Here is a 19,267-nt window from a genome sequence, read left to right on the forward strand (position 1 = left end):
GGGTAGAGGGCTGGCCTCAGCGCCTCCAGCCGACCATCAGTAGGGCCATAATAGGGATCGGGCCAGTCGACTACAACTAGAGACTAGAGCCGAGTCAATAGAAGAAGCCTCCACCCATTAGGATCGAATCATTCCTAATTGGCTCGTCAGACACTTTCTTCAACTGATCGGCTAGGACCCGAGTCTTGAAACTCATGCACAATGGTCTGTTCAAAGTGCTCACCAACTGATCAAACGGGACATTATCCAGTACACTACGGATCCTGGGCCTCACCAATTCGTCCCCCCTTCCCCTCCCCCCCGGAGACTTGAGCGAAGAAAAAAAACGTGGAACCTTAGCTATTGACGTCGATGGTACCTATTGGTCATAAAGCTACCGAAACTTATCAATCCCTACAGAGTGGTTAGGTCAATTAGACTTTTGAGAATCATGCACCGGAGATCCTGCCATTCCCGAGCTATTTATGACGTTGGTGGTGTACGTATCACGGCAATGACAGCGTACCGTAACCCGTCTGACCGTCCCCATTAGCAGCGATCTGTCTGACGGCTGACCATACATCTGGCCATCCTTCTGACCGTCCTTAGACGCCTCGTCCAGTCTCTGGCCCTCTCTAGCACTTACGACACTCCTAAGCCGTATCACTCCTCACTGAGTCCTCAGTGTAACCTCGTTCCCCCGCAGGCCTCACCCAGTTCTGCGCGGACCTCGGCTCAGCTGTCCGGCCAGGCCCGCGGCTCTGATTACCCGGGCAGAGGGCGGAGGAGCGCCGGGCAGAGGGCGGAGGAGTGCCGGGCAGAGGGCGGAGGAGCGCTGGGCAGAGGGCGGAGCACGGGGCCGCCGACGGATGAAATACGACGCATCCTGTCGGTGCCGTTTGGAGTCGTCCACTCAAGCCGCCCTCGACGGATCGTCTGACTCTAATGGGGTGTGTAAACGCTCCAATAACCGCGGCGGAAACCCAGCCGGGCAATACGCGTGTGTGCTGAGGTAAACAGACCGATTGCACAGACCCAGACAGACAAAACGTGCGCACACTGTGTTTATAAATACTCGGCACAGTATTTGGCAATGGACAGATTAAGTCCGAATCCACGTAACCGGGCAAAGAAGGCTCGAACGTAATTATTGGCACAGCACCAACGCTGCTACGTGGTACAAACAATGCCACGGGGTTTTACATAGACGTGTCGGAAAAGACGCAATATGCTGATCGGATAAGAACGAGAGCAACAACGACAACCGGCCCAACGCCTCATCAAACTAACACGTGAGCCACAAGGCGCACACACCAACGCATAGCAGACTGTAACAGCGCGATGTCGGCCTCATCACACAATTCCAACCGGCATTCTTATCCCGCACTCAGCACCCACACAGCAGTCACATTCGTATGGAGACCAGCAAAATGCGTCGCACAAATCACCTCTTCTTGCAACAACCGAACTCAATTTTCTGATCACCCAAGTTCCGGCAGCACTGCGAGAGAAGAAAGCACGCGCAGAAGCGTTCTATATGAAGCGTCATTAGCGCCGTCAGAGACATCGGACCGGACGAGCCTGCAGTTCATATTACCTCCGCTAGGGGCGCTAGCAGTCTAGCCACCTCGGTACGGTGCTGGACCGATATTTCTCTCATTCCAGATGGCACTTTCCGTCAAAACTGACTTATCGCAGCTGGCGCCACCCGCTTATCGGCCCGTACGAGACAGCCACAGGTCCGTAGCATTACCACAAGCACTCTCCAGCGTCAGAATTCTGAGACAGACTCCTGGCACCGCCAGAGTAACAGCACTCCACAGAAGGGTCTGCAGACCAGACGGCCCTGTGCCCGAGAGGACTCAGCCTCCACAGCGGGCCGATCCGCGGACGGCACTCTCAAAGCGGCAGCTGAAAGCGCGGACGGTAGACTGCCTTCTCTTCCTCTCCGGTAGATGTTCGGTAGATCAGTCAGGAGGCGGAAGGGAGCGGGCGGAGGATGGACGGCTCTCTCCCCGTCCCATCACCGCCGCTGGTGCCGGCACGAGGCGCAGCATGACGTGGCGTAGAAGCTGGTCTGGCACAGCCGGGCCCGCCGCACCAGACTGCAGTGACTCAGACTATCCGTGCAGGAGTCTGGAACAACGGGGAGGCGACAGTCAGGACATGGCCAATCATCCGTTTGGTGCGATGGACAAACATTAGACCTGCTTCTAAGTCTCGCTCGGTACAACGCTGGTTATTTTTAGCAATAAAATACTATGTCTCGATATTCGATAATGCTGAACAGCTGAACATAAGGTATAATGCACAAATCATAGGAAAAAAAGACGATTCTGTGATGCAAATTCATTGTGTGAATCCACAAACGAACTCAGCAATCCATCCCTGCCGACAGTCACCGTACGACGGCAGCGCCACCTACCTTCCCGCTCCCCGTCGGCGCCGTTACCAGAGCCGTCACCGCTCCGCCCTCTCTCCTCCTCTCCTCCTCTGTCCACCGGAGCCGCTCCCCCGCCGTCTGACTCGGACTCTGTGACCGTCTCAGGTGCTGTGGTGGTGGTGTTAGTCTCTGACTCTTGACTGAGTCGATTCTGAGTCGATCGGCCAGTGGAGGAGTCCGTCGGCGCAGAGGATGAGTCTTGAGAGTCATACTCAAAGTTGTCCTCAGAGTCAATCTCTGCGCCAGGAGAAGTGACTCTGCTCTTCACCGGTCGCTCTATCGTACCCGAGCTCCAGCTATCCTGCAGTGAAGCCGCCGGTTCAGGCAGTTTACCACCACTCTTCTGTCTCAGCCCTGGCCCGTCCAGCGGCTCTGAAGCGGCCGGGCGGGCCGTCTCGGTCTGGTTAGCCGTCTGAGCCCGCAGCTGATGGTCCCACGGACCGGACCGGTCTCCACCAGACAGACCAGTCCCGTGACCTCCCAGAGGACCGTCTTCCGACCCGAGCTGCACCTCAGTGTCCGAGCCCTCGACCGTGTGGTACTCGGGCCCCAGAACGGGCGTCAGGCGAGGCTGGGAGGGCGGCTCGGCTGCTGGGGACTCCGGTCGGCTGGGCGGGGTCGGCGCTGGTTCAGTGGTGAACGCTGCAGGGGACGGAGCACGGAGAGCAGCCCGTCAGGTACGGACGGCGACAGTGGCGCCGCCAGCGGCAGAGAGGTGAACTAGACGTACAGCTCACAAGCGAGGCGGACGGACGGACGGACGGACGGACGGACGGACGGACGGACGGACGGACGGACGGACGGACGGACGCAAGGGCTACAGACGGACGAACGGACTGACGGACAAAGGGTTGGAAAGACAGACGGGCAACAAATAAGCATCACGCACACACAAGGCACATAAATATACCGCATAAAAATCCCAAGCGCTTAAAAAAAAGAAACTTAACCTTGACAGAAAACAAGACGAAACGACATTTCACCATATCGGGAACGAAAAGCAAAACGGAAACGCCACAGTCATGCCGTAGGTATCAGCTGTCACAAAAACTGCACCATGTAGCACTAACAACAAAACCCAATCAAAAGCGCTCACAGACATGAAACCAAACTCAAAAGCGCTGACGGACGCCAGTCAAGCCAAGCCGGGCGGTGCACCTGTCCCTGGTAGGCAGTGACCGTGTCCGTATCGCGCCCGTTACACCCCCGGTGTCTGTGTGGGGGCTCGGCGTTAGCTGGCACAGAGACGGGGCACACTGAGAGCACACGGCCTCGGGCCGGGACTGACCGTATCTCCGGCTCAGGAGACTGCAGCCATTCCACGCGCATACGAAAACTATCACCTAGGCAGCGGAGAGACCGCGTCATTGCTGGTGGTACACTCGGGAACAGGTGGGGTGTTTTGGATATTGGGTTCCTCAGAATTGTAAACAAGTGAAACGTACAACCTAACTATTCAGTCAGGAGCAGGATAGGAGGTAAATCCTGAAAACATTGGGAGTTTTTAGAGCAGATGCTTGACTTATGAATTCATAAAACAGTATAGGGGCTGCAAAGTATGAGTCTCAAGAGAAAGCAGCGGAAAGTGCAACCCATCAGAGGCCCAAAAACGATAGAGAATTCAGCATTCTATAGCTCCAGCGGTAGCAATCGCAACGTATAGACCACCAATTATACTGCCGTGACATTGGGAAGTATGAAGCACCCCACGCCGCCCCGGCCGGTCACCTCCCCTCTCCACTACTCACCAGCACCTGGACACTCTGCCTGCTGACAGGGTCGCCGCTCCTCGGGTCTCTCGCCGTCCGGACAGCCGGCCGCCAGTCGACCGTCGGCGCCGACGCAGGCCACCACCCGTCGCTGCTGACCGGAGCCGCAGGTGACCGAGCACTCGGCCCACTCGGCAGTGAACCAGCGCGGCGGGCAGCGGCGCTCCGGCCCGGCGCCGCACGGCTGCTGGGCTGCCGGCCGCGGTGAGCCGGCGCACGAGAGGTCTGCGGTGACGGAGAACTGGCCGGCCGACTGGCGGACGCAGAGCACGGTCCGGGTGGCCTCGCCGCCGACACCGCACTCCCGGGAGCACTGGGGAACAGAGAAAGACGTCAGTGTCACATACTACCGGAAAGCGGTGTCGGGTGCACACGTCATACACGAGCACGCGGGAACGAACGGCAGAGTTAATATGGTTGTGATTGTACAGGTGTTACCGGCAACAATATTTAATCCAGGTGATGTGAATGCATGGTGACTGACTTTAATAACACTGGTAACGTTTCGCTGAAAGTTATATCACTAATAAAAATCAACTATGAACTTGCAGGACAGGGCACACCATTCCAACCGAACCCCACCTGAAATCTGATCGAATAGACTATCCTCCCAACTGACCTGGCTCCAGGGCCCGGTGAACCAGGTGCCCGCGCAGCCCCTGTCCGTCTTACAAGGCCGCGTGTCGGAGGGTCTCTGAGAGAGGTCACAGCGTCCCGGGTCACCGCCGCAGGCCACGCCGCGCGACTGGACGCCCTGGCCGCACTCCACAGAGCACTGGGAGGGCGAGAGAGAACAACGGTCAAACGCGCTGCTATCCACGCTCCAGAAACAGCGAGCGAGGAATGTCAATGCTAAAAGTAAAATATAGCAACGACATAAGATGAGCTTTATACTTCGCTGGCGTACGCTTTATCGGATACGTATTCTATCGTATCCTTCCTCACCTATAAATGATCAACGTTTTATCAGGCGAATCCGTCGGAGCTGTATTAGCATTCGCTCGTTCTTTTTCACTCTGTGTCCTCGTCCGCACCTGCTGTGTCCAATCGGTGACCATCCATCCGGCGGGCGGCGGCGGTCCGCCCTGTCCCGGTCCGCCGGGCTCCTCGGTGGGCGGACAGTCGGCCCGGCGGCAGGGCGCGGTGTCTCGTGGCCGCTCCGACTCCGGGCACCCGGCCAGCTGGTCGGTGCAGGTCACTGAGCGGGTCCGGGTGCCCCAGCCGCAGCTGACGGAGCACTGCGAGATACAGGGGCAGGTCACGGAGGGGAATAGGTCAGCTAATCAGTACAGGTCACAGAGAGGACCCGGGTGCCCCAGCTGCAGCTCACAGAACACTGCGGGGGGAGGAAGGGAGGCACAGGTCACAGAGCGGGTGCGGGTACCCCAGCCGCAGCTGACGGAGCACTGCGGAGCGAGGGACAGGTTACCGAGAGGGACAGGTCTGTCACTTTCTAGTGACGCACGCACTTTCCAGTGGCGACTGGCGACTGCAGTGAGGGCTTGCCTACATAGTCACGCACAAAACGCCTGGGTGATATACTGTTCCGCAATACATACGTGTGCCGCGGTTTAGCCTATAACTGTTGATAAGGCATATAGTATAGTGGAAACAAATAGAATAGTTATACAAGAACGTAGGCTGAAGCTGGATTCGAAATGATTTATACCAGCAGCCGCATATTTGTTACGTTGGCATTCAGGATGAAATAGCTGCACGCCAATGGTTTGACTCGGAATCCCCTTGATTTACCTCCGGTCTACTCCAAGTCAAACAAGCTCCGTGCCGTGAGGCGAGCCCGCTAACGGACCCGGTCAGAAATATCAGGAAAACATCATTAACCTCCCGACAGGACGCTATCAAAGCATACCAAATAGTTTCGATAACATCGGCTTCCGTCATCGGAACCATGCACAATGCACTATTTTCAGCATCGCTGCTATTTTTCAGCACGGCGCCAACCAGTCGCGGGGATATAAATCCAATCAACCCCGAGCTATGTTTGACAGGAATGCTAAAAATGCCTGATTTGTGGCCACAAGGTGATCATTTCAGGAACATGTCGGGAACGTTTAGGGAAGATTTCGGTCGCCCTTTCGGCACTCACCGCGCTCCATCGTCCGACGTGCCAGCGCAGCTCTGGCCGGCAGGGTCCCGAGTTACAGGGCTGCGTCTCGGGCTCGGTGGGTCGGCCCACACACTCGGTCACCTCTACCGGCTGTCCGGCGCGCACACAGAGAAACGTGCGCGTCTGGTGTCCGGCGCCGCACGAGCTGCTGCACGCCGACCACTCGTTGGCCCGCCAGACGGCCGCCGCGCTGCCCGGATAGAGGGGTGTCAGTCAGTGGCGCTGCTGGGAGACAAGGGTGTCAGTCAGGTGATGCTAACTAGCATATGGTAAGACAGCAGGTGAGGAACCAAATCAAATGAAAATTGTACGTACAGCATGGATGATTGCACAAAAGACAAGCATGTTTACAAAACCGTTGGTCTTTAGGAGCAGGCTGCAGTCCAATATGGCCTGCCTGTGACTGTCATCTGGCAAATTCGGAAGAATTGCTGTTCTCTTATACTTTAAGATGCGAAATGGATTTCACATCGCGCTAACACCACCATCTATCTCCTGTCCCCACCGACCTGACGGGGCAGGGCGCCGTGTTACAGAGCACGGGCCGGGTGCGCGGCCGCCGGCGAGGGTTACACTTGCTGTCGGGGGCCAGCTGTTTCTTCTTCCGACGCACGCAGACCACCTCCGGGACACGAGTGCCTGAGGAGGGACACGGAGGTCGGCGTTAGAGACACATGACATACATTGATGAGGAGGGAAAAGGGAAGGTGGGCAGACTCATTGCGACATGCAGTAAAGAGATTAGTGTTATTACTACTACAAAGAGATTAGTGGTAATTACTTGTTCAATTATAATGCGCATTGCGCATGTATAATAATGGCGGAATAATAACGGCGACGGAATAATAATCGGGACACGAGAATCACTGCAAGACAAAGAAACAAGATGAAAGGTAGATTAATCCATCAAGCTCCAGGAAATTTCAGATAGGATGCCATGAGTCGTGATATGCCCTACAAATGCTACTGTCAGCTGAACTCCGTCAGAAGATAAAAAATATCTTAAGTTCAATTAAAAGAGCATAGCAAAATGCAAATGAGCCCTCTCGCAGATGTGTCCCAGACACCCACTCTTCCATGTCTCACCTCCTCCGCAGCTTTTGGAGCACTCGGAGTAGCCGGGTACCACCCACTGGAAGCGGCTGCGGCGCCGGCGGCGGCGGCGGCGACGGTGGGTGCCCGGCCCGGCGGCCGGCCTGGCCCGCGCCGGCTCCGAGCCCGGCCGGGGCGCGGGCCGCGCCGGGGCAGTCTGCTGCGGCAGACCCGGTCTGTGCACCCGGCCCCGGCGCCGGCCGGTCCGGTGACCCCTCCGGTGACCGGTGGCTGTCCCGGGGCCGCGCCGGCGACCCGGCTGGTGGGGCGGCGTCGCCGCGTGGAACGGAGACGGCGCCGGACCCGAGGAGCCTGGGGGAAGGAGCACACGACGGCCTGATCATTACGGAGTGTAGGTACCAATATCTTTGGAAGTAAGCAGCACGCATTGAGGAGCCTCAAATGGCCACAATCCTGGCCGGAGGCGAGCCATAGCTTACAAGCAATGATTTAACTCTCTCCAAACAAATTCTAAAGAGTAGCTTCATCCGTCCTACGCCAGGACCCCGCCTCGTCTCTGACCTGCTCCTGCCGGCGTCGCTGGGAGCCGCGGCGCGGTGTGCGGCGGCCGGGCCACCCCCGGCGCTGGCACGGCGTTCCTATGTCCGGTAGGTCGGGGCACGACGCTCGGACGGGCCGGGAGCTGCGGGAGCGCCGGTAGTGCCGGTGGCGGCGCCGGGGGCAGGCTCTGCAGATCGTTTGGCAGCCGCGGCAGCACAGAGCTCAAAGAGGCGTTCCGCTTGATGACGTACTCGTACTTGATACCGCGGTTCATTTGGCGATACAACAGCTAAGGAATAAGAAAAAAATGTCAGCTTAGTTACAGAAGCATCGACAGAACACTTGTGTGCATGTAACACACCACGGACTGTCAAATGTCCATTGTCCATATATAGGGAATGGTGAACCTATAGCATGCATAGAGAACATATAGCATCACCTTGTCACACTCGTCAACATAAGACCTCCCCTCATTCCACACAAACGATTCCATAAATGTATCGCAATAAATCGTCAACCCAAACACGTCTCTCACCGTGAATCATATTGTCCCGCTCCGAAAATTAAAAGAAAGAACACCGACATGTCTCCACGTCAGTCCCGAACTCACAAATATGTCCACGGGCTCAGTGATCGGTCCGGTGGCGGCCAGCGTCTCCCCCTGGGTGTCCGTCTGACGCCGGTACATAAACGTCGCGCCGGCGCCCTGGTACTGGCCAGAGTTGTCGATGTTCCAGGCGCCGTTCACGATAAACTCTTTGTTGCCGGCTCGCAGCGCTGTCACAGAAAGATATGAGCAGCGAGCTGTGACGACGGCGGTACTCGAAATGGAATATCAGACACTTTATCGCAAAGTGGCAAACAGGATGACAGCCAGGAAAAATTGGGGCAGCAAAACAGGAATTCCTCCAAACACGTCATATTGCAACGACACATCGCATTAAAATCAGTTGCTCGCCATTTTCACGGAATGCATCGGTAGCTTTGCTCTACGTTCTATTAGGAAAGTTGCATCTGATTATGAGTCATATGTGCTTCCTCCACCAACAAACCTTATCGAGCCGATGTTTGAAAGGAGATAGGATCGGGTACCTATATGTGGTCGTGTATTCCGAACGGTAGGTTCTGAGGACAGAGAGGACAGATGCTACTCGTGAGGACAGCGAGGACAGATTCTGTTCCTGAGGACAGCGAAGGGTTGGATGGTCAGTGATCATCGGCAGTCTCGGGGACAGACAGTGCCAGACGCTCCAACTTACCCAGGTAGTTTCTGGTGGGCACCACCTCCTCAATACGGATACTGCAGGCGCCGGCCGGGATCTGCAGGACCAGCTGGTAGCCCTCGCGCAGGTGAGGCTCGGTGAATATGCCGGAGACGAGGTGGCAGGTGCTGTTGTCTCCGCCGCACACGCCGCACGCGTCCCGGACTCGAGGCGAGCCCACCACGCCGTCACAGCCAATGTGCTGCGGGAGAGAGAGGAAACTCAGCTTCACAGATCGACCGGTAGAGGTCAGGCAGGTTACACAGCGAGACTCCGTGCGAGAGGCCAGGTCAAGGTGACACGGGTGGGAAAATGATGTGTTGTTCATACATCAATGAGTTTTAGAACCCAAATATTACAGTTATCGTACGTAACCGTACACTTTTCACACAACATAACAACACCACTATCGCAAAACGATCGCCGGATACTCGGAACAGCAGGTAAACAAGGAACCTCAGCACACCACCGTCACCGCAATCCATCCATCATATTGTCATCAACACCTGAATCTGATCTGGGTGATCCACACCGCGAGTCGACGCCCGGACACACGTTGGCCCATCCCGAACACATGTAGAACGTCTGTTTTCTGTCAGCGAAGTCACTCAGACATCCAGGGCAGCGATCGGACGGATGTTTGCAAAACATGGCCGGCCCATCCAAACTTTGCATACGAGTCATTTCCGCCCGCCACGGAGCGCTAGGTCGGATCATAATCAGCCATTGATGGCATCAGTTAACAATGCTGAAATGGCTGCGTCCTTCAATGGGATCGAAAATCATCATATCAATGACATCAAGGCTTTGCAGCAAGCTACTATGGCACTGCTACAGCGCTGAACACAGGTCGTTTTTGACTTCTGGTCGACATTGGCCGGTACACTGGCCTGCGAAAAAGCGGAAAGTCCATATATATCCATCCATGGTACCTTAGCAGCCTTGATACGATTGCTTCGTAACGACGATACATTGTCACCTATCCGTCTTACGACCTCATGATGCAAGCATCTGAATCTGAGCGGTCTGAGCCCGGCCCGTGGCCTGTAGTCCCTAGACACCGGAAGTCTTTGGTCCACGGTCCAGTGCCCCGTGGTCTGTAGTCCATAATGACTGATGTGTGGTCCTGGTTCGTGGCTCGTGATAGGAAAATCCGTGGTCTGTGGTTTGTGGTCTGCGGTTAGTGGACTGGAAGTTCATTGTTGGTAAGTCTGTGGTCATTTGGTTCGTCGGCTTATTAGTATTTCAGACATTAGTCGTCTGTGAATGAAACGTGGTCTCAGTTCATTGATCAAGCCAATTTGTCTGTCGGACCAACTCGGTTCAGCGGTGGCGCAGCCGTGGCCAGTCGGATCGTCATTTCCCGGTCCTATATGGAACGTCCCGCTGTAACCGCCTGCCATCAGGGGTCGGTGCAGTCTGGTCTGGTCCTGTAGCCCACGGTCCTGTTGGGTCCTGCGGTCTGTCGGGCCGGTCCTCTCGGGGCTCCATTACAGTTCGGCGCGCCTCTGCGCCATATACGGGCCCGCCGCGCCGCGATAAGATGACGCGATAGAGCGCCGCATCAGCCGCGGCTGCCGTCTAATGATGTATGGAGCGGCTGCCAGTCTGGCGGCGGCGCGGACGACGGGGGGCGGCGCGGAGACGAGACGGTGGTGAGGAGCCTCACACCGACACACCGGTGGCAGGGTATTGTCCACCGGCGCCGCCGCAGCTCAGGCCGGTGGCTCCAGTATTGTCCAGCCGGCGCCGGTCGGGTCAGGGTCGTGTCAGAAGGGAGTGATCAAGAGAGGGCAAGAGAGGGCGGCATCAGTTAGGTTGAGCTGACTGCTGAGTTGTGTTAGGGATAAAGGACGTGCAACGTGTTCAATGGATACGAGAAGGTTGGGTCAGGTGAAGTCAGAGCTGGGATCGAAGAAAGGCTGAGGGTGTTGACCTTCGGAGCACGCGTCAGATTCCATCGTCCCTGGGCTTTTGAACAGACAGATCAAGATCCGTCTTTACCAAAGATGGGAGAGAAAACACACACCCAGCCGGAGTCGCCGCACACTGGGATATTCAGACATGGATACGGAGAATTGAGAAACGGTTAGACCAGGTGAAAACCAGACAGGTCGCAGCAGGAGCACTAGTCAGGTGAGCTGTGTCGAGATTAGGAATTCTCAGACAAAATACCACCAGTGGTGTGACAGGCAGACTGGTCACCACCCAATTTGCACCAGCAGGCAGCACCATTATCGGTAAGTGCTGCGATCATGTTCTGGCACCATCTCATGTGTCGGACCATTTGGAATCGATCACATAAGGAGGCAACACGGGGTGGGCACTGGCTCATTTACATTCCGTGGTTTTCTGTCGTCCGATCGTCATGTCGACAGCGCTGTAAACACGGACAGGCTGTATCCTTACGGAGACAGCGCTGGTCACTGCTCTGCTCAGATAGGGTTGTGAGTCAGTGTTCGGACCGGAATGGAGATCCGTCAACTGTGCAGTGGCAACAACATTCATGTGCCGAGTTCAGAAATGGTGGTGACAAGAAGGGCGGGTGCCTTTGCTGGACACATTGCGCGAAGACGGATAGGCGTGGTAAAAATAAGGATCTTGGATAAGTAAATATAAAACTGTGCACGCGAATCGATTTATCAGATAATACACCATAAACGAGTACCCCGTACTAATTATCTGACTTCGTTATCACCGATTTCCGACAAAATTCCGAGACTCAGACTAACTGGAACAAAGCAGTAACAACTGAACGACCTACTGAACATCGAAAAGCCAGACCCGCGCACTCAGTCCCCTCATAAGGAGAGGAACAGAAAGTCCCCGCCGCGCCCTACCTCCACCTGACTCACCGGTCTGATCCGTGCCTGGGCATCAGACTGACCTGTTTTACCAGCCCGATCCCCCCGGCCAGCCGAGCCGGTCAGGGGCTGACGGGTGATGACTCGACACAGTCTAACGAGCTCCGGTCCCCCGATCGCCGGAAATCGGACCAGCAGGGCACGGCAATGTTTATTGAGCGGCGTCCGTGAATCATTGAGACGAAATACCAGACACGAGATGCTAATGTCACGGCAGCTGCATCAAACGTTAGGAAGGTCACGGATCATTAACCCGCGCCCCACTGGGGGGGGGGGGGCTATTTATAGCCCCCCCCTCCCGTTTTTCTGCAATAACTTCCAAACAGCTTGACGTATCGACGCCAAACTTTCAGTACCTTAGGCTGTATCAATTTGACACCTTGTGTCAAAATTTGAACTTCGTACCTACTATAGATCCGCCGGAAATGACGTCAGAGTGACGTCATGTTCGGCCGATTTCGACGCAAAACATTGAACCACGGCAATCGCTCCCAAGAGCTCAATTTTTAAGCTAGATCCAATTTCTTTGCATGGGAGGACTCAGAATAGACTGTGCTATCAAACTGCTATCACGGATTTTCGAAATTTTGAAAGTTTTGAAAATTTGATATAATAATATCCAAAATTTATATTTTTACATTTTTTTCAAAAAGTTTTTGACTTTTCGAAAAAACCGGAATATATGTGATAGAACGCATTATTATGACTAACTCTAGCAAGTTTTAGCTAAATATCTTCAAAAATGGCCAAGTTTTACGCATTATTGCAAAAAATTCACAAATATCAATTTTTCAAATCAATTTTTCAGCACGTATTTGACATCGTACGCCAATATAAATAGCACCATCGTGTTCCTGAGCTCAAACTGCACCCAATACGCAACCGAAGTGTGACGTCATGACTAGTGGCTGGGGCATAATCAGCTGACGGCCCTGTGTTAAAGCAATGGGACGAAATTTTATCAGCATTTTTAGAACAAACTGGACCTAGTTAGATAGTTTGGGGGCCAGTTTCTAGGTAAACTGAGTATATTCTATTTTTCTACGCCCAAAAAATGCTATGTTTCAAAGCGGAAAGGACCGAATTTCGCGAAATTGTTACGGGCGGCGAACTTGACGCACCAAATACATGACCTTGAGATGCGAACTGTGACCGCGTCGGGAGGATTTTGATGCGAAAGGTTTGACATATTTGAGTTTGAGCTGGATGAATATTTTTCATTTGTAAAAAGCAAAGGAGAAAATTCACCGTATAGGTTATTTTGAAAATCTTTTTTATTTTAAATCTATTATTTTAAACCTCTTGATCTAAAATGTTTTGTATTTCTGCGTCAACTTCGCCGCCAATTAGGTTTTCACGAAATTTTGTGCTTTGCGTTGTTAGATTTTGCAATATTTTTTCGTAGAAAAGTAGAGCATACATCGTTGTCCTAAATTCAGCTACTAAAACTATCTAACTAGGTCCAGTTTTCTTGGGAAAGATCGGCAAAATATTGCCCCATTGCTTTAGCACGGGGCCGTCAGCTGATTATGCCCCAGCCACTTATCGTGACGTCACGACTTCGGTTGCGTATAGACACCTTTTTTGTTGAAAATTTTAACTTCAAAATTTGACCTTTTTTGACCTGAAAGTGACCTAACATAAGCTAAATTCGACTCAAAATGACCTCGAATGACACAGACGACATCAAATTCGAAATCTGACCTGAATGGACCATAAAACATGTGTCACGTGACCGACGCATGATATAATATTTTCGTGACCTGTGATGACCTGACCTTGACCTGAAAATCAAAGTACAAGTTTGGTACCCTCAGGGTAACTAGAGCATCTGTTCCCGAGTGTGTGATCCAAAAATGAGCCTGATCTGACTTGTAAGACGGCGGCCAGAGCCCAAAACGTGAACAAGCCAAAATGCTAATAATTTTTACTTTGACCTGACCTGTGACGTCATCAGTGACCTCGAGGTCAATGAAATTAGGTTTCGCTCGACAGTTTTTATGGGGCTATCAGACGCCGTTTGAATTTTGACGATCAGCCCAGTAGTTTCGGAGTTAGGAGGGGGGGGCTATGAATAGCCCCCCCCCCCCCCCCCCCCCAGTAGGGCGTGTTATACGCAGACCCCAGTGGGGCGCGGGTTAAATCTCAGAACCAATCAATCAATAGAACTGGTTGTAATCACAAAACAACGACTAAGATATTCATCGTTCATGCATTGCTTTACAAAGTAAAGTATTGCACACACAAAGTATTGCACACACACACACACAAAAAATCATCTTTCTCTTTCTCTTTCTCCTTTACTTTCTATCTTTCGATAACTCGAATTCAGCAGCTGAGTAACTAGTTCAGTTTTCATCACGCCTCTCGGTGACATTTCTACATCTGTGTCGTCTGTCGGCACGTGTCAACGCCTCTGATTTCCAGAGCACGTGTCCAGAGCGGGCCGGGCACGGAGGCGGGTGCGGAGGCCGTTCCAGCCCTTCGTTAGCACCCGGCGAGTAACCAGATACCGAGCTGCAGGTCAGGTCACCTCTGTCCTGCACAAATGCCAGACTGGGGTAATAGGGGGAAGGAGTAAGGAGTGGCCCCCAGTTGATTACATTGCGGCGGAATTGGAGTCTTGAGTGGGTCTGCCGATCAGGCATTCTTTTCTAAATAGTTTACCATAGTTCTCAACGCTTTCACTGAGACATGGTCAATTGCGAGACAGACGCAGAACGGCACGGATGCAAGATCCGTCAAAAATTGAATCTGATGGGTATCGTACTTTTTGCAATCAGCAATTAACGTTCAAAAATCCTAGGTATTTTTTAGCTTGATCGGTAGAGTGGGAATCCTACAGCCAAGGGTGAGAGAAGCTGCCTGTGAGCTATTCACTGGAGTAAACGGAAGAAGAATTTACTTTTATTTTCCAGCCTAATCGACATCAATTACTTATGCTTGTCAAGGTGTTGCTCACATCAGTAGCGGTGGAACACCTTCAATTAAGGGGGGGGGGGGGCACCGCCGACTTTTGGTCCCATTCTTTCCATGCAACGCCCATAGGGCTAATGTTACGATGCCAAAATCAAAGGGGGGCACGGTGCCCCGTTGCCCTCCCGTTCCGCCGCCTATGGCTCACATGCAGATACTCATCACTTGGGCGGCATATCGACGGCAGGTCGGCCGGCAAGATGTTCATATTTATGGGCTGGTCAGCTCAAAATGAGGCAAAGGGTCCCCACTAATGAACGAAGAACATCAGGATGCTTGTTTGTACTCTCTAGATATGTTTATTTCTCCAGCCCTGATCTATAACTCAGCCGGTTAAATTACACTTGCGAATTATTGTGAGTGTAATGCAGCTCAAGCTGCTGCAAATGATGCATATAAATCCGTTGGGCTCAGACAGTCGCATATCAAGCTGAGGAGGCGTTTGAGATTGATATCACCTGCCGTTTCCCTGCAGCGTTGTTATGATGCAGACTTTCTGGGCCCCCACCGGGTCGGTTCTCCGCGGATAACGGTCAGAGGTGGGCCACTGACGTGTCACGGCACAGAGAAGCCCGTGACGTACCCGTCACAGGCGTGACGGCGCATCTGAGACCCCGCCAATTCGGCGCCCACCGGTCGAAAATGGCGCCAAGGCGGCCTGTCACAGACCAGAGCTCAATTATCGCGACCTGGAAAAACGCGCGGCGTCTGTAGCAGACAGGGGCGAGCGCTCAAGCATCTGTCATTTTCTTTCTGCTGGCCATGTTTGACAAGGTGGATGACAAATACTTCCCCTGGTTTTCTACGGCACTATATTAACTGCTGTGACCAGGTGGACTCACAAATCCCGTGGCAAACTTAGCACCCATCACGGGCCCCCGGACGTCTCCGGTGTGGCCCGCGCGGGGCAGCAGCTCCGGATTCCTGTCTCGTGACCTCACAGCTGGTCAGCGGGGTGACCGCTCTTCCTTTAGCGGCTCGGCGCCGCGCCGCGGAGGCTGATCGCCGGCCCAGAACGATGGCCATACATCGGGTGTCAGGGGCGCGCTCAGAACAAACAGGCCTTTCAGAGACCCGGCGCCGGCCGTCCGTGTGGTGGATGGGTTATCCCACTGTCGTATGTCTTGTATTGACGGGAGCGAGGGGGCCACGGCACGGCCATGAACAGGGGCTGTGTTCAATCACCAGGTACGAATGTTTAGCGTCCAGCCGTCGTTTAGTTGAGCCACATAAATTTTCCATAGTGTGACTGCGGTTTACAAATAACCATCAACGGTAACTTGTACTAAAAAACAAATAACCAACAACCGACTTGTGGTCAGCTTTCGACGAGCATCAAACTTGTCACCATGTGTATACCCACACCTCTCAATCTCATTCAGCATCTCCTGCCAGCCAACAAGTCACCGAGGCGGGCGGCCTGTGACACTCATCCCTTCCAGCCGGCATCCAACAGTGCTTACATACATGGGGGCGGCGTATCCGCATCCCAGCCCGCGCCGCCACGTCCCTGCCACGGTTCATGTGTCCGTGAATATATCAGCCATGGTCACAGCGGCCGACGCGACAGGGCGCAGTGAGTTGCGGCACGGCGTGCTGTCTGAGACGGACAAAAAGGAGGGAGAATGAGAGACAGAAAGAGAGAGGGGGAGGGAGAGAGAGAGAGAGAGAGAGAGAGAGAGAGAGAGAGAGAGAGAGAGAGAGAGAGAGAGGAGTATGCCAGAGGGAGAGAGGAGGAGGATAAATAAGGGTCAGATTGAGGGAGAGACGAGAAGAGGTGTGATTGATGGAGAGGAGAGAAAGAGAAGCAAAATGGATATGGAGAGCATATGTTGAAAGTGTAAGAACAAATGACAGGCAGAGCAAGAATGTGTAGAAAGATACTAAGAAAGACAAATTCAGATCCGCGAGCGGCGGGGATGAGCTGCCGGAGAAGCCTCCCGAGCGGGTCACGAAATGACGCCTCACGGTCTGACTAATCCAAACAAGCGGCGTCTGCTCCGGGATCACTGACGTGGGGCCGGGCTCACGTTACCCACCCACCCCTCCTGAGGTCAGCCGGACTCGGCCAACACCGGCCGTCTTCCATCAAGATGATGGTAGGGATGATTTATTGCAGATCAACTACGGATGCTCTTCGTGATCTTCTGTTTTAGCGCTCAGCGCAGACTGAAGACTGAGAAGTGATCAGCGAACAACAGAGAAAACGATTCAAAATGACTTTTTGAGACATCCCACCAGGCAACTACCTTCTGAGAACACTAAATATTTATAATTTCACATGAATATCGATGTCTCGGTAAGCATTAGAAGTCTATTTTGTCCATTTTTATACTTTGAATAGACGTCTATTTTGTCTCGCCAACTTTCCATCGCCCGCGCACTCAGTTCGGCTCCAGACAAATCCGTCGACATCCAGCAAGTATCAACAATCAGTCAGTCTGAGATGGCGCAACGATTGATGGCTCACGACATGCCGTCTTTCGGGGGTGGAGAGGTGAGGGGGCACCCGAGACGCCTCGTCACCGTCGCCGCCACCTCATTCGTGATTCATCGACACTCGGCGGCGCCTCCCAAAAAGGTACCGCCCGCCCGGTCACCCCTCCTGGGCCGCGTGGGCGCGCGGTGGCGAGCTCCACCGCCGGGGTATCGAGGGGGTGCTGACGTGACAGGCACCGGATGGCGGCAGGGCACACGGGTGACTAACATCAAACAGACGCGCTGGAAACTGGCCATGACGAGGTTTGGGAAAATAATGTGGAACCAACTGTGCGTAAGCAATGATGCATGTGTTTCAATGAATACCCAAAAGCAGAGAGGCAATAAAACTTTCAGTTCCGCTGAGTGTTCACCCACAGCTCAGTTAGCAGGTTATCCCGTTCTCCGTCTCTCGGCTGCCGTGCCGCGGGAGGCGTCAGACCGACGGACGGACGGTGACGGCGTCTCTGCTGATCTTGGCGACCGGTCGTGCGCCGCCACCCCGCCACCAGTCGGCACTCCATCCCCGCCTGACGTGCTCTGTGGCCGCCGAGAGGCCGGCAGACAGACACAGACAGACAGAGAGGGAGGCGGGAGACGTGCCGTGGAATCAGTCGCCAGGGCGGCAAGAGACGAATTACAGAATGCCGAGACAATGAAAACTAGAAATGATGGCGCAGCTATGTCTGTTCGCTGCAGGCAAGTCTTCCACAATTGAAGAGGACAAATAAGATAATGAATACCCAAATAATGGAACAAAGCGACCGAAGAACGACAATGGAGCACACGGAAAGCAATTGGAATGAGGCATGCTGCGATAATCAGTTCTACATGCGGCGTCACGTATGTCCTGCCGCAGGAGTCGTGGAAGGACGTCTGACAGCATAATTAGGTCTCCACGGGCCTCCCATCGACACTGAATCATTATCGGCCGGCTCTGTGACCTTTTCACCCTTTCTATCCTCCGTCACGTTTGCAGCACCTATCCTAAAGTTAATGGACTCTCAGTCACGGCTACAACTGCAGAAGTCCGCTTCGTGGAAAGAAAGCTCCGAAGGTGTGGACAATGCGGCACGCTGTTCTTTCTGCACAGCCCGTGTCCCGCACCGTTATGAAGCGCCGTACAGCCGGCCTCGGTAAATATTGTTGCAGACTTGAGAGCCTTCCAATGTCCGTAAATGATGAACGTGTCAAAACTGCGGAACATTGGCGATACAATGCCACACCACAAGTCATGCCTTCGTGCCGCCAGTCTGACCTAATGATAACAATGACAAAGATGTAGCAGGCATTATCAGCCCGCTACAAACGAATAAATGGCAGCCCTCTCCGGGAGAACAGTTGGCGTAATTAAGCTAACTCTTTTGCGGGAAACTGAAATGTGCAAGATTGTAAAGATGATAGCAAAACGACCGGCAGCAGCATGCATAGCCAACTGCAACGCTGCAAGATAGCCGACTGAAACAAAAATAGCAGCAGTAAAAGACTGACAAAACATTTCACGATAAAGTGATGTCGTGCACGAAATCCAATTCCAAATTTTTACATATCAAAATGCCAAGCTGTTATTACCACAAAGACGAGCATGTATTACTCGTCGATTTTCTAACCACATCACCTTCTCTCAACAAACACGAGACTAGCATCGACCAGGTGCAAGATGGAGACGATCCATCGTCTCACGACTCTAAGCTGTCTGGGAAAGCGTAACCCATCATAACATACGTGGCGGTGGCCGTCCGGACGGCGTTGAGCCCAGTCGGAAGGTCAGAAAG

The 19,267-nt window shown here is 53.6% G+C and overlaps 2 protein-coding genes across 2 annotated transcripts in view; both read right to left on the bottom strand.

Moving 5' to 3' along the window:
- Nucleotides 1–1,029: 1,029 nt before the first annotated feature.
- LOC122381492 (A disintegrin and metalloproteinase with thrombospondin motifs 12-like) lies at nt 1,030–7,487 on the bottom strand. The gene is made up of 8 exons (XM_043365720.1): nt 7,406–7,487; nt 6,829–6,958; nt 6,299–6,509; nt 5,226–5,429; nt 4,811–4,966; nt 4,171–4,504; nt 2,405–3,064; nt 1,030–2,115 (listed from the first exon to the last, which is right to left on the bottom strand). Exons 4-8 carry the CDS (start codon nt 5,247–5,249, stop codon nt 2,003–2,005), a joined length of 1,287 nt encoding a protein of 428 aa, XP_043221655.1. The 5' UTR covers nt 5,250–5,429; nt 6,299–6,509; nt 6,829–6,958; nt 7,406–7,487; the 3' UTR covers nt 1,030–2,002.
- Nucleotides 7,488–7,904: 417 nt separating this feature from the next.
- LOC122381481 (thrombospondin type-1 domain-containing protein 4-like) overlaps nt 7,905–19,267 on the bottom strand; it is a 54,140-nt gene continuing 42,777 nt past the window's right edge. The window contains exons 7-9 of the mRNA XM_043365704.1: nt 9,172–9,376; nt 8,523–8,689; nt 7,905–8,201 (exon numbers count right to left, since the gene is read on the bottom strand). Coding sequence (XP_043221639.1) covers nt 7,905–8,201; nt 8,523–8,689; nt 9,172–9,376 — 669 coding nt within the window. The remainder of the gene's footprint in view (nt 8,202–8,522; nt 8,690–9,171; nt 9,377–19,267) is intronic.

Source organism: Amphibalanus amphitrite, unplaced genomic scaffold (assembly GCF_019059575.1).
Source record: "Amphibalanus amphitrite isolate SeventyFive unplaced genomic scaffold, NRLGWU_Aamphi_draft 000121F_arrow, whole genome shotgun sequence".
Lineage (NCBI taxonomy): Eukaryota > Metazoa > Arthropoda > Thecostraca > Balanomorpha > Balanidae > Amphibalanus > Amphibalanus amphitrite.

Coding starts and splice junctions, on each gene's coding strand:
- LOC122381492 (XM_043365720.1), bottom strand. CDS start 5,249: ATGGTCACCGATTGGACACAGCAG. Junction 4,967..5,225: donor TCACCGATTGGACACAGCAG/GTGCGGACGAGG, acceptor TCGCCCTCCCAG/TGCTCTGTGGAGTGCGGCCA. Junction 3,065..4,170: donor GGCAGAGTGTCCAGGTGCTG/GTGAGTAGTGGA, acceptor CGTCCCCTGCAG/CGTTCACCACTGAACCAGCG.